General features: G+C 41.5%; 1 protein-coding gene across 4 annotated transcripts in view; it reads left to right on the forward strand.

Annotated features, from left to right (window-relative positions):
* Positions 1-14,887, forward strand: part of SATB2 (SATB homeobox 2) — a 166,475-nt gene extending 151,588 nt beyond the window's left edge. For 3 of the 4 annotated variants that reach the window (XM_069983271.1, XM_069983270.1, XM_069983273.1), the window contains 2 exons: positions 13,238-13,408; positions 13,584-14,887. In XM_069983271.1, coding sequence (XP_069839372.1) covers positions 13,238-13,408; positions 13,584-14,045 — 633 coding nt within the window. In that variant the 3' untranslated portion in view covers positions 14,046-14,887. The remainder of the gene's footprint in view (positions 1-13,237; positions 13,409-13,583) is intronic. The other variant, XM_069983272.1, reaches the window with a different exon arrangement.
* Positions 14,888-15,195: the final 308 nt, after the last annotated feature.

Consider the following 15,195-nt stretch of genomic DNA (forward strand, 5'->3'; position numbering starts at 1 on the left):
GTTTCTGTGCTAAGAGTTTAATCTCTGTGCTAATTACACTATCCCCTTCCGTGCACCTATCTGTCCCTGGCCGGCAGAGGGTGGGCCGACAGGGTGAATTGGTGCACTGTGAGTGATAGTCCCCATAGGCATAACAAAGAGATTAAAGTCTTAAAGGGGTAGTGCGGCACTAAAAAAAATTATTCACAGAATAACACACATTACAAAGTGCTGTGCTGTGCTCAGCCAATCGCGGCTGAGCACAGTTATGACGCGGCGGAGGGGGGATGGCGGCAGCGATTCGGCCGTCCGTCCGAAGATGACGTTTGGCACAAGATGGCGGACGGGCTCGACACGGATCAGGTATGTATAGCGCACCACACTTCCAGGTACACGGGCAGGGGTGGAAGGACACGTGCAAGGGGGCGATTCACAGACATAACATACATTACAAAATTGTATAACTTTGTAACGTGTGTTATTCTGTGAATAATTTTTTTTCCGCTGCACTACCCCTTTAATAGCATGAAAACTTACCTTAATCATCAGTGTCCTGTGCGCTATAGGGATATATCAGATTCTGTTAAGCTGCTAATAGTATCCCTCTAAGGGATTTTAACATAAGTATGATCCACTTCATGCACTTTGTATCCTAGGTATTGGGGCAGCAATGAAGCATGCCATTGGGCTTAGGACGCAGGGGTGCAGCATATGGTGGAAGCTATTTTTTAGGCTTCCAGCATTTCCGGATAATATGATAAATGTAAAGCGACCTATAAAACTCGACATCCATTTTATCAAAACTTGCAAGACTCAACACTTTGAATTGAATTAAACTTAGTAACATAGTGGACATGAGCATTAAAGGGAACCAATCACGCCGAAATTGCCCCCATTGATAAGGAAGCGTGCTGGTACATCAGCCAGCACGCTTCCCAAACATCCCCCTGTCCCCTCCGTCCCCTCTTTTGTTAGCCCGTAATCTTACTTTTGTGATGTCCCGCGCCGTATGCTAATCAGCCCTAAGTAGTCCGGGTGGGCTGAACTAGTCAAGGTGGGCTGTACTAGTCACGGGCCTGGGCGCTGTAATCACGCCCAGAGGGGCGTGATTCAAAGACCTTCGCTCCACCGACGTCATCTCTGGCCCGCGTTCACGTCGGCGGCGCGCCGCGTCTTTCGCATGCCGCGCATGCGCAGTACGGCGGGAGAAGACGCTGACGTACTGTGCGTGCGCGGCGTGCGGAAGACGTCGGCGTTGGAACGCAAGCGCCGCTAACGTCTTCCGCACGCCGCGCACGCGCAGTACGTCAGCGTCTTCTCCCGCCGTACTGCGCATGCGCGGCATGCGAAAGACGCGGCGCGCCGCCGACGTGAACGCGGGCCAGAGATGACGTCGGTGGAGCGAAGGTCTTTGAATCACGCCCCTCTGGGCGTGATTACAGCGCCCAGGCCCGTGACTAGTACAGCCCACCTTGACTAGTTCAGCCCACCCGGACTACTTAGGGCTGATTAGCATACGGCGCGGGACATCGCAAAAGTAAGATTACGGGCTAACAAAAGAGGGGACGGAGGGGACAGGGGGATGTTTGGGAAGCGTGCTGGCTGATGTACCAGCACGCTTCCTTATCAATGGGGGCAATTTCGGCGTGATTGGTTCCCTTTAAAAAAGAGAATACATAAAATAATACATGTATTTTTCCATCAAGATATACAGTAGTTGTATAATGTTAGTACACAGCTTAAAGAGTTATTATCATGTAATCAGTAGTGGATTATAATAGGTCCGTTTCAAGCGGAAGCCCGGGGCCTGAGCTCCTGGGGGGCCCATGGCCATCCAAAAGGACTTATACTTTCGGTAGTGAATTGTCTCCTGGCTACAGTTCTGCCATGATTTGCAAAAAATGCTGCTTTCTTAAAGCAATTTTGTACAAATCAGGGCATCATGGCATCAACAGCCTGGGGCCCAGGGTAAAGTTAATCTGCCCATGCATGTAATAAAAACTTTGATCGTCAGCATCTGGGTATTCAGATCGCCACCAATTGCCAGATATATCTTGATGAAGTGGACAGCTGTTCATGTCACTCCCTGCCTCACAACTCAATCTCATTCAATGTTGTCGGATCAGGGAGAGAGTCAGGAAGTGAAGAGTACAGTTGTGTGCTTCTCCCGGATATATCTAGAGATCAGTAGGGGTCTCAGCACTCAGACCCCAACCAATCAAAACTTTTGACCTGTCTGTGTGATATTTCAAAATTTTTTCCAAGTTACAGTATTGCTCTGGGATAATCCCCCATGAACTACTATTGGGATACAATGGGAAAACTCAGTACCAAATCCTGCTTCTAATTGTGAGACATCCCAGTTATTCCACCGCAGCACCCAGTGCCTTGAAGGGGTACACCTGCCTTAATTCGTACCATCAATCAACCACCCTCCCCCCACCCCCAACATTGCAGATGTAAAATACTTTATACCCCTGAACGATTCTACATGAAGGTTTTACTACAAACAGGTCATGAAAGGCCAACAAATGTGAAACCTAATACATGGTGTCTTTATGTGTAAAGGCTTTCATGCAGGTGTGACTTGCTGTAACGCATATTCTGCTTTATGATAGATGAAAGTGCTAACACGCACATTGCACATTGCTGCTTTGTATATAGCCACTAAGCTTCTATCTGCAATGTATTTTCCATATGTCCCCAGTCTGTCACCAAATATCATAAGTTACACCTAGCATTTCCATATAGTCTTAATATATACATTGAGATGAAGTAAAGAAGGCGCAAAGCCTAATGATGAAGCCCAACATGAAAATCATAATGTAATACCCCTGAGTAAAGACACTGGTGACTGATCTATGTGATAGTTTATAATACACGATCATTACATCACATTAAAATAAAACCATTACTTTAAAGTAATGTATAAAAACAATTTCATATGGAAAGTATACAAGTTTGACTGAAAAACAAATAGCCAAAGTGAACAATTTAGATATGTGTATATGGCTATGAGATATCAATACCATTTGGTATCTTGCTCAATAGTACCAAAACTTTTATAACGGGTAGGGAACCTTGGCTCTTTAGCTGTTGCAAAACTACTACTCCCACAGCTGGAGAGCCAAGGTTCCCTACCTCTACTCTATATAAATGGTGTCGTTCTTAATGTTATATTAATTAATGTAATATTATGGCTGATCAATGTATGTGCAGATTGGTCTTGATTTGCAACCCATTTACAGGAAACATACCATCATGCTGCCTTTACCATCATGGAGGCCCTGGTGGCTTCTCCCCACCCTACCAGCATTGTAATAGAGCTCTCTCTCCTTTGTCCCTGGTGGCTTCTCCCCACCCTACCAGCATTGTAACAGAGCTCTCTCTCTCTCCTTTGCCCCTCATGGCTTCTCTCTCCTTTGTCCCTGGTGGCTTCTCCCCACCCTACCAGCATTGTAACAGAGCTCTCTCTCTCCTTTGTCCCTGGTGGCTTCTCCCCACCCTACCAGCATTGTAACAGAGCTCTCTCTCTCCTTTGTCCCTGGTGGCTTCTCTCTCCTTTGTCCCTGGTGGCTTCTCTCTCCTTTGTCCCTGGTGGCTTCTCCCCACCCTTCCAGCATTGTAACAGAGCCCTCTCTCTCTTCTTTTTTAGTACAATTATTCTTTAAGGTTCATGGGACATGAAAAGTCCCTGTGGACTATCCTAATAACTCGGCAGATTTGGGCAACATAAAAATAAGTACAGGTTGTCTTTAAGAGTCATACCACTTTATTTTCTGTTTGCATAGATGCAAAGACAACTTTTAAAGGAATTGTTGACATCACATATAAAGTTTTTCCTATATTCTACGTTAATATTTTACTAGAAAAACAACATTTCGCACGGCATAATGTCAATAGCATAGGCTCAGTTTTATTATAACCATCCTCCCTATGGTTGTTTTTATCTAGTTAAACTTGTTAGGTATCCTCTTTATGTAGCTCTGATTAATTATCATTGTTAATTGAAACAATATTTTGTATTATGAACCACTTCTTTGGAATCAGAAGAACTTCATATTTGTACTGCTCCCCGGAGACAAAGGTTAACCAAGTTAGTCCTCCCCCCACTCCTTGCTAAGATATTGAGCAAACTCTATGCGCCTTCTGAGTCTCATTTTGGAAGCAGAAGAGAAGACTTTCCTCCGGCAGCTTTGGAAACGTTAATAAATCCACAATAAATAAAATCACGTCTAATACCATAACTGGTTTTCCTTGGCATGGAAAAGCTACAGGCCACATCATGATGCGAAATGGCTTCAGTCTGCAAAAGCAAGGCTCCTATTTACTAAATAAACTTGGCTTGCTAAACTTCCTATGTGTGCAGCCATTAATACAGGCCTCTTCGACAGAGTTTAATTAAATTGCCTTACCCTGTAATAAATACATTTTTTTACAATAATACATATGATTATTTCCGTGCTGGCCCTATATGTTTTATCACCAGAAGAATGGCTACAGATATGTCTATACATAAATATTATTCATTGTAAATAAAGTAACTGCACTGGGCAGTTACACAGTGGCCATACCCAATGCAGAGGATCCCTATATTGTTAGTAAATGCTCTGACTGATACAGGAATGGGAAAAACTGTTTTGGGGTCCAAGACAGGGTGTCAGAATATGCTCCATCCAACATGGACCCCTTTTAGGACCCATTGTAAGTCTCCCCACATAGTATATTGCCTTCTTAAGTGCTCCACACAAAAAGTATAATGGCCTCAAAGTACCCCCACACAGTATACACTGTGCAGCAACCCCATATAGTAAAGGCCCCCTCTCTCATCCTGGAGCTTCCAGTGCTGATGGCCTGATATACAACTGCCTGCACCAAAAGTTTTCTGTTGGACCCAGTGAAGATATGCCTGTGCGTCCCTGGAGGTACAGAGCAGCCTCTTGTGACCACAACGCTGAGAGTCAGTGGTCAGTGGACTCAGGGCACCCTATCTAACTACCAGTATGTCATTACATATGCCTATAGTTAAAGGGGTCGGTGCATCCTTTTTATTGTTGGGGTGATGCACCCTGTGCAGTCACACAGTACGCACACCTTTAAGGCTGAACCTGGACGTGGTTTTGTGTGATATCACAAAACCATTTCTCATTGATTTTATTGAGATTGAAATCAATGGAAGCTTCAGGACAAGTCCCCCCCCCCCCCCCCCCCCCCCCGAGAATATTGCAGCACAATGCTGCACATGGCCAAGGTGTGCTTTGCTATATGTTGCAATTTTCTAACTAAATATCATTAATCCTTATATAATATTTCACTTCAGCATTGCTACATTTTTTGCAGAGAATATTTCCATGAGAAATACTCCAGTGAGTAAAGAGGAAAAAAGACAGATAGATCAAATAATGCAAATGTTGATGTCAGCATTAAGATTTGCATCCCCATTGTGCTGTTCTTAGCCGGACTATATTTGCATTGGTGATGAAGACTGGAGCAGAAGGAAATCGGTATTAATAGTTTATTGGCAGTTTAATGTCTTGGCACCTAACCTACCTATGAAATATAATAAACAGGAAGCTGAGTGATGCAGAGTCGCTCAATAACATTTTCAATCAGAACCTTTCAGCAGATTGCAGGGCGACCTTCCTGTAGGACCATTAGCGCTCCCCACTAAAAGGATGACAGCACTTTCATTCCCTGTATGCCAGGGTGCACTGAGAAGGAACATAGCATAGGGTTACATTTTCTAAAAGAATGAAGACGTTGGCTGCCTCAGGTGACTGTACGTTATATAAAAGGTACTGCAGTATTGATGTACCAAACAGGGACAAGTACTGTTTAAGGAAATTTTGTCATTGTGCTTATCCAATAATGAAAGGGGTTGTATAATGCACAAGGGATGTAGTAGCAATTCCCATTTCTTCAGCTACTTGGTGAGGTTGCCAGCAGACACAAACTTTTTGCACACTGGCACACTACAGGCTGCTGCAATACATACAGCACAATGCCAGTGAACCGACTAACCCCTGTAACTCTGCACATGCATTATCACAGTATTGTTATATAGAGTTGTTTTTGGAATTTCCCTTTAAGCAATTCCCAGGTTCATGCAGAGAATTCACCCCCCACCCCCACCCCCACCCCAACGGCATGCATGAGAAATATGTGCATGCCGTTGGGGTGGGGGGTGGGCGAATTTGGCCAGTAGTGTAAATTTGTATGCCGCCGGGTGGGGGTTGGGGGAGGGGCTGTCAGGAGACGCCAGAAATATGGTGCGGGTGTTGCTGGAAGAATAAAATATGAATGTTGTGTGTGTGTGTGGAGGGTGGCGACAGGGAAAGGGAGCAGGACCGGGCCAGCTGTGTGCCGCTAGGAAGGAGGGTAGAAGGGCTGCTGGTGGAGCTGTGCAGGCAGGCTGTTTTCCAGAGGAAACTGTCATCCATCTCTTCAGTGGGCAGGGTTATAATCACTAACCCAGCCCATTATATAGATGGATGACACGTGATCCCCGATTTGAAGGGTGGGTTAGCTCCTTTTTTGCTTCCAAAGGGGGTGAGAAAGCAGAAAAAGCTCCAAAACCGCCCAAAACACATAACTTGCTTTGATCAATATGTAAAGCTAAGGTTGGTCTATTACATGGTGTAAAAAAGATTTTGGGGAGAAAACCCCTTTAAGTATCTGCTAAAAGCCACATATCACCAAGCAATGCTGTAAAACTTGCTGGCCATCGTCATATCTTCTCAATCTCCAGAAAGTTAATATTCTAACTTTAGCAGTGACCTTATACAGACTGTTTACAAAGGGTTAATGCACATCAAGCGCCAAGAGTGTGGTTTGTGTTTAGCCTCCGTAATTTCTGCATTTAGTTTTTCTAATTTCTGCACTGTGTACCTAGATTACATCTCGATAAGCTACAAAGGCATTCAGGAAGCAATGGGGGCAGGTTGTGGTACTGTCTCCACTGAGAAACAGCTGCTTGCAGGGTGAAGGCAAGAACAAGGGGAGTGAAGGAGAGCTCAGCTAGTTACATGCTTTTAAGGTCAGACCTGTCCTTTGTATTAGTTAGAAAAAAAGGACCAGAGGTCAAATGTAGGATCCTCTACACATGACCTCTGTGGCTTCAGTAACTCAGGAGATTTCAGAGACACGGTACTGCTTGCTTAAGAAATTATATAGTAGACCATATGTAAACCGTACTATAGTATAGAAGGCTATATTTGTTCTGTTTGCTCTTGTCATTCTGGCATAACATGGTTTAAAAGTATGTTTGTTCCCATGAGCAAATAATATGCTTAGGATGATTTTGATGACTTTACCCATTCAGTGACCATTTTCAAACATATTTTTTAGTGAAAGGGCTTATTAGCGGATTGAGGTCCTCCGCAGATTTCAGGAATCATTCTCCATGTCACAGAGTTCATATCAGTGCCCTCAATTACATACTCCGAGTGGTTTTCGGAGGGTGAAAGTCATCAGGTCACCACTGGTCACTTGTACGATTACGGTGTGTTAAAACTACCAGCGTGGCAGTGTAAAAGACCAAGCCAGCTGCTCGCGTACCCAAGATGCCTGTACTCCTAATGACAGGACGCAAGGCATCCCAGTCGACCAGCTAGACTATATGTGTTTCAGTGCGGGCAGCAGGAGCAAAGCATTTTAACCAGAGGCCACACTTATCCAAATGACTTCTACCACACAAATGACAGGGCTGTGATACTTGTGACTCTCCATTGTAATCTTTGCTCTTAAATATGCTGTAGGCATCAGAGAGGCAGGAATCTGGCATCACATCACATACAGTACATACTTTGTTTGCCCTTAATCTTGTAATGTCTCTGCTGTATGTAAGACCTGTGACCGGGCTTCACTAAGACAATATATATTATATTTTATATCCATTTATATTTTCAGCTTTATTTACCTACAATTTTTCTATCATACACCAATATCGGAATTTCAGTTTGCTACACTAACCCTGTATGGAAATATTCTGGTTTTAGCAAAATGATCTATTGGTATTATCCTGCAGATATACACATCTAAGGGCTAGCATATGTATTATTAGGATGTGCCATCTCTTTGTGATCGATTGGGTATCACCGATCCTGAGAAAGAAGGGGGGTGCACTACTTACTTAGCACTTTGAGCCATCCTCTGATTATGATCGCAAGGCTATGTTCCCACAACGTCAAAATGACTTCTTTTTTTATTGGACAGCCGTCATTTTATGGCAAACAATAGCCATTATTATACGGATAACGGCCATTGGTTTAAAATATCGGCTGTTATTTGCCATAAAATTTTTTGCTTTTGTTGGAATAGAGCTGATCTGCACTTTCCTTGGAAAACTTGTGGCCAGGGGCCTTTGTGCAGGAAAACAATGGGGAAACAGTGCTGTTGGGGGATTCCAGATGTGGTACCTCCACCAATTGTTGATTGATGGCATATCCTAACAATCTCATCAATTTATGAGATGGAAAGACCCTTTTATTTGCAAAAAAAACCCCTGATGTCCCTATTAGTTATGATTGAACATCCCGATGTTCTGTTCGGATCTAAAACACGAACATAGAAAAAAATAATCGTGATCGGTTCATGTTTGTCGAACATTCATGAACAAATAACGAACATACAGTAGAAGCGTACGTTTCAGTCTACCCACATGCGTATAGATTATCAGGTGCAAAGCGTAAATTACGTATTTGCAAACGCATTTGTGTACAGATTGCGTACGTTCCGGTCTAGAGTTATGCACATGCATACAGATTATCAGACGCACAGCGTAAATTACGTAAGTTCGAGTATGTTCAAAAATGATCATTATAACCATTCTGACTATCTAATAAATTGTTTGTGATCAGCAAATACAAACAATTAGCATCATGTTCAGACAAACATTTGAACAATTACGAACATGTTCGCTCATCCCTAGTCCCTATGTGTGTGTGACCTAAACTATAGCAAACAATCCTGTTAATCTAATAGTGACATTTTCAGTTGCGTCTTTGCCTTCTAGAAGTATCTATGTAGTTTAGGTCTACTTTCCATGCTATAACAAAGATTTATCATGTTTTAAAAGACTGGTCCACTTTTAACCCCTAATAAACAATAATAGCAATCTATCCTGACACCATCTCCACTTCATATATACTTGTTGAAAAGCAATTATTAACTGGTGTTGTGTTCTTACAATATACCAGTTGCCATAAGCAATATATACAATATTAAAGGAAAAGTGGACTTAGGGCTGGATAAAATTGAACACATATTTCCATGTCTGACTTCCTACCATTTTGCACGCTGCTATTGATTTTCTCTGACACGCTCTTTTTATATTGAAGAAGGTGGTTTTATTTTCTACCTTCGGATAGAACCCGCAAGGAGAAATAGTAACGAAAGAAGGAATAGCAAAGTAATATTAAACCTGCCTGAAGTAAAAATGTAATGTAACACCTGTACTCAACAATTTCTCCTTGTAAATATATATATATATATACTTCTATTTAATAATATACAGACTCTCATGGGTATTTGACCTCCAAAGTTAGAGAATTGTTGCGATTAACCAAGCTCTTACATGGATCTTTCTACGTTCTTCAATGTAGCAATTGACATGAAGTTTGCTATGATTGTTTCTGTTCTAACATGTATGGTAAATTAAAAAAAAAAAAAAGGTTCTTCTACTGATGTAGGTTCATACACTATGTTTGTCAGTCTAGGGTATGTCTACTCTATGTGTACTTCACTTGCCAAACTAACTAAAATAACAGCATGAACCTTTTGAAGAAAGACTAGAGTTGTACATGACCCTTGCAGTATTTAGTTGTTTAACTACTGATTTAAATTATCTAGATGTAATATTAATATATATATATATATATATATATATATATATATATATATATACTGTATATGGAGTGACTGTGCCTTAAGATATCTATACACAGCTTTAGTTACAGTAAAACAGTAAATAATAAAAATTAATGAATACATATTTCCTGTAAGGACATTGATGGATTCTTAGATAAGTATAAACCTAGAAAAGAGTCAATACTGGTAGTTTAAAAAAAAGTCCCTAACGGTAGGGTAACACACATTGTAGGTTCAGGATCTCCTCCATGGTCAAACTTGTAGAAGTTTTAAAGGGATATTACAGCATTCAGAAATAGTTAAAAAATTTCTAGGGCTACCCCATTCCCTTACAGCTTCCACTTCAGCTCCTGTTTGGGTCCCTCGGGTGCTCCAGTGCTCATCTCTTCAGTCTACTTCTGAGATGAGAGGTTGGAGCAGGACCCACTCACTCAATCACTGGCAAAATCGGTGTCCTATCTTGGCCAGTGATTTACTCGGTGGGCCCATCCTGCTCCGACTTTGTATCTCGAAAGCAGGCAGAAGAAAAGCACAGGGGGATCTAAGTATTTTTTTTAGCACCCCCAGCAGTATAACTGGTTTTCAACATTGAAATGCAGGGAGACTCCATAATACACATAACCTTTTTGTAGCTTATAGGCCACTTGCCAATCAGATGTATAGTTAAAGGTGAAAAGCTCATAAAGGTTAATGACCATATGGTTTGGTTTTGCCCCTGGTACCAAGTTCTAATAAATCTATGACCTTCTTGGCTTCACTGATACACATTAAAATAAGGAGAGTCTTACCGATTGTGGGATTCACTTTATGGGAACCCCAAAGCAGGAGCTAACGCCTCACTTTGGGCATAGGCTCTTTCCGTACTTAGCATAGAAAAGCCTCTGGCATTCCATCACTTTGGTAAGGGGTCCATGCTCCTCTACCTCTTTATTCTGCATGCATAAGAATTTGCATATTACCCAGTCTATTACTTTTCATGTGTACAGTTCTCTTACACAAAAATGCCTACTCAAGGAATATTTATGCTGTTTATGCTATATCATCCATTATGTCTTACAATAAAAGGCTATGTTCACACTACGCAAAACTAGGGCCGTAGTTCTCGCTGCAGAACTATGGCCGTAGTTTTGCGGGGTGGAACATAGCCTTATTGTCAATTGGATCCCGGCCGGAGCATACACACATCGTATGCGCTCCGGCCGGGATCCTGTGCGGCGCCGGAAAAAACTGACAGGTCAGTTTTCTGCAGCCGGAATTCAGTGAATTCCGGCCGCAGAAAGACCTGTCAGTTCACACAGTGAAGCGAGCGGCTCTGGCCGCTTGCTTCACTGTGTGCTATTGGAAGCTCTGATGCGGGCGCGCGCCAGAGACCGGTCGTCAGAGACCCGGTCACGGAACGGGCGGTCTCATACAGCCTGTGCACATAGCCGGGGTCACGGAACGGCCGATCTCTGGCCGGTCTCTCCGGCCACGGAGCTCTGATGCGGGCGCATCAGCGCATGCCCGCATCAGAGCTTCCCAGAGCACACAGGGAAGCATGCGGCCAGAGCCGCTTGCTTCACTGTGTGAACTGAAAGGTCTTTCTGCGGCCGGAATTCCCTGAATTCCGGACGCAGAAAACTGACCTGTCAGTTTTTTCCGGCACCGCACAGGATCCTGGCCGGAGCGCATACGATGTGTGTACGCTCCGGCTGGGATCCAATTGACAATAAGGCTATGTTCCACCCCGCAAAACTAAGTTCTGCGGCGAGAAATACGGCCGTAGTTTTACATAGTGAACATAGCCTTAGAACAATGTGCTCAATGTACTATTCTATATACATGTTATAAATTTTACTTAAAGTGGATATCAGAAGTAGAAAAAGGGTCTTCAAGTAACATTGCCATGTGTGTTCAGAGGCTGTGTTTGGTATTACAGCTTACTTATAGGCAGGTGAATAGGGATGAACGGCAATAACAGACATAACCTATGGATAGCTGTAGTCCTAATAATGGTTTGAAAAATAAAAAAAAGATTTTTTTCCTAATCCTGAACCTTTAAAATATTATGAATGGCAATTGTTTTAAATAAATAAATAATATTTATTTATATAGCGCCAACAGATTTTTTTTGAATATTTAATATTTACGACAACAAATATTTAGGTCATGCGTCCTGTGTTGCTCCAAACGGTTCTTGGAGTAGACGAAGCTACCATTCTGTAGTATCCCTATGCAGATTGTTCAGTGTATTGGTTTGTCTCTATTCATAAAATACGCAGCCTAAAAAACCATTATGTGGCTTTAACTCCCTTACACACAAAAATGACAACAGATTCTGGTTCCTGTTTTTATTGAGAGTGGCATATTTTACCAGACGACCACCGTGACGTGTGTCATTGTAGACAAAATCTGTTAGGAAATCGCCATTTCTGATTGATGTCTGGCCAAAACCAAGTACAATTTAGAACTCACAAAACTAAAAGCTTTCCAGACATTGGTTTTGCTGGACATGCACATTCTTGGTCACCTGAACTGTACTCATACATTCCCCTCTGAAACAATGGGAAATATCTCGGAGGGTTTGGTCGCACAATGTGTCAGTAACCCCTTCAAGCTCCTTATTAATTCCTTGTCTGATAGAAAAATACCACTAAACTAGTGCTTATTACATGTAATCCAGATCACTGCCATAATGATACACTACATTATATACTTTCCTAAAATCGTTCATTCAATATCTCACTTCCTTCCCTGCAGGCAGTGACCATTATATTTTACACATGGGTTCCAGCTGGTTTCCATTCTCCCCTTCAAAACATATTTGAACACACAGAGATTGAAGGCGAGACGCTTTATCTAATGTAGTCAACTTTTAGCAAACAAGCCGATACTCTTTCCTACTCACATGTTTTATTAATAGTGGTTGATTATATCAGAGAATGAGTACAATACTTCACTGGCAAGAAGGTTTTTATGTACTCTGCTCTACTGGAATACCTCGGTTTCAGACTCTAAAGAAAACAGTAGTTAAAAAAAAATAATAATAATAAGATCATACAAGGTATTTGTCAGCAGAAAAATACTAAGGTAGGATCAGGTAAATAGCTAAAGCTAGCACCATATACTGTATATATTATTGTATATGCATAAAAGTGTGTGTCTTATAGGAGTTTTCCCATGAGGAAACCAATTTCAACCCAGTATCTTATATTGGTTAAGTTATTTTTCACCTTTCTGTAATCCCTTATGCTTTCCCTCTGCCTTTCTGATGCAAACTGTCTTCTCTGTTGTGTTCACATTGTGTTTAGTGTATATCCTGTTATGTTTTACACTCTAACTGGGAATTCAGCCTGCTTTAGCTCCCTCCCACTACATTTTCCTGACTATAACCCTCCCAATACACTTACAGGAGCCTCCCACATGGAGGGAGAAAGAGTTGGCTGAATTCCCGGCTGGAGTGTATAGCAGACACGTGAAGTTCATTACAGGAAGCACACTAGACAGAAAGTGGGGACATGAAGGGAACAATGCAGACATTTTGCCTCATAACCAAATGGAAAGCATGAAAGACCACAGAAAGGTAAAAAAAAACAATATTTTAATTTAATAGATGATAGAAAATAGGTTTGATTATAAAAAAAACCTTTTTAAATTGATAAATGCATCATGCGCTATTAATGAAATGTGCTTTATAGCAAATACCGCAATTTTATCATTTATTTTTAGTTCACTATGTCAATATCTTCTGTTACCAGGTACTACTAGGACAACAAGCCCAGCAAGCCAAAGAGAGCTCACCTCCAAAAGAAGAGACACCACCAGTCCCACCTCCATCAGAAGACAGCTGCACCAAAAAGCCAAGGTCTCGAACCAAAATCTCATTGGAAGCACTAGGCATCCTACAGAGCTTCATTCATGATGTGGGCCTCTACCCAGACCAAGAAGCCATCCATACATTGTCAGCTCAGCTAGATCTACCTAAACATACCATCATCAAATTTTTCCAGAACCAGCGCTACCACGTCAAACATCATGGAATACTTAAAGAGCACCTGGGCATAGCGGTGGATGTGGCAGAATACAAAGACGAGGAGCTTCTGACTGAATCAGAGGAGAACGATAGCGAAGAAGGCATGGAGGAAATGTACACAGTAGAACAGAGCGAGGAAAGCAGCGGGAATGCCAAGGCTAATTTATCTGAGGTGGACCAGAGATAATAAAACTTACCACCGACTTACACGACAACAGCAATACAGATGTGCAAGAGAAAATCACTTTTATTACTTGTAATGTTCTCCGCAAGGAGAGTGGAGAACAGAGAGTTTTTGGTTTTGCTCTCTTGAAAACTTGCCTTGACACTTGAGTGTACTGACATCTGACTAGAAGAGAACTAGTATAAAACTATATCTTCATTCATCTTGCACTTACAGTGATGATTTAAGTAAATTACAGGACCTCAAGATTGATAAAATCAATGAAGGAAAGTATTTATATATCTAAATATACATATATGTATGTTTCTATATGCATATGTGTATATACATGCATATATGTATGTTCCTGTGTGGTATACATGCTGTCCGTATAGTATATATACACACACACACACAACACATGCATACATACTGATGATGCATGGGAGGCAAACATTTCATTCCTAACATATAGACTGTGAAATGAGTTCCTTACAGAAAAGACTGGGCTATGTATTAATACCACTTTGCAGTGAGAAGCTTTAGGTTTCCTCCTCCTCAACAGACTGCCTGCTCTCATGGAGTGGTTATTTTTTCCCCCACGTTTCTTTTTAATTTTCTTGTGTTTATTCTTGATTTATGTTTTTTTTTTTTTCTTAGTCTCTGCTTTTTGTTCTGGCCGCATGGTGGATAACTTTTATTTAAAGGTATGTGTTTGAAAGTAAAACTTTAAAAATGCAATAAAAATATATAATATTACAAATGCATCAAAAAGTTGTTAATGCTTAAACATCAGCGACAGTGGTGTAAAACACGTGTTTCTATTCTGTAAGCCGCCGTGGGGAGTTGTTTTGTTCTGTCATTGAAGTGATAAAATACATAGTAAAATGACACTTGATATCCTTTACTTTTGCTTAAAATGATTCATTTTACTCATTTTTATACCAACAAATGCTTTTGTCACTAAGCCGAACAAGGGTAAATTGGGACATCTATAGGATGCCCAAGCGAGACAAATGGCCATTCATCTAAAATAATAATCAAGGGAAAGGTGGTTCTTGAACAATATCCAGATTTTGCCGATTTTATGCTTTGTTCAGTAATAATAGAAGAATAAATTAATACAAATAAATTAACTGACTGCAATATACAATCGGCAGGAAAAAATCTTTAC

Source organism: Dendropsophus ebraccatus, chromosome 9, assembly GCF_027789765.1.
Source record: "Dendropsophus ebraccatus isolate aDenEbr1 chromosome 9, aDenEbr1.pat, whole genome shotgun sequence".
Taxonomy (NCBI): Eukaryota; Metazoa; Chordata; class Amphibia; order Anura; family Hylidae; genus Dendropsophus; species Dendropsophus ebraccatus.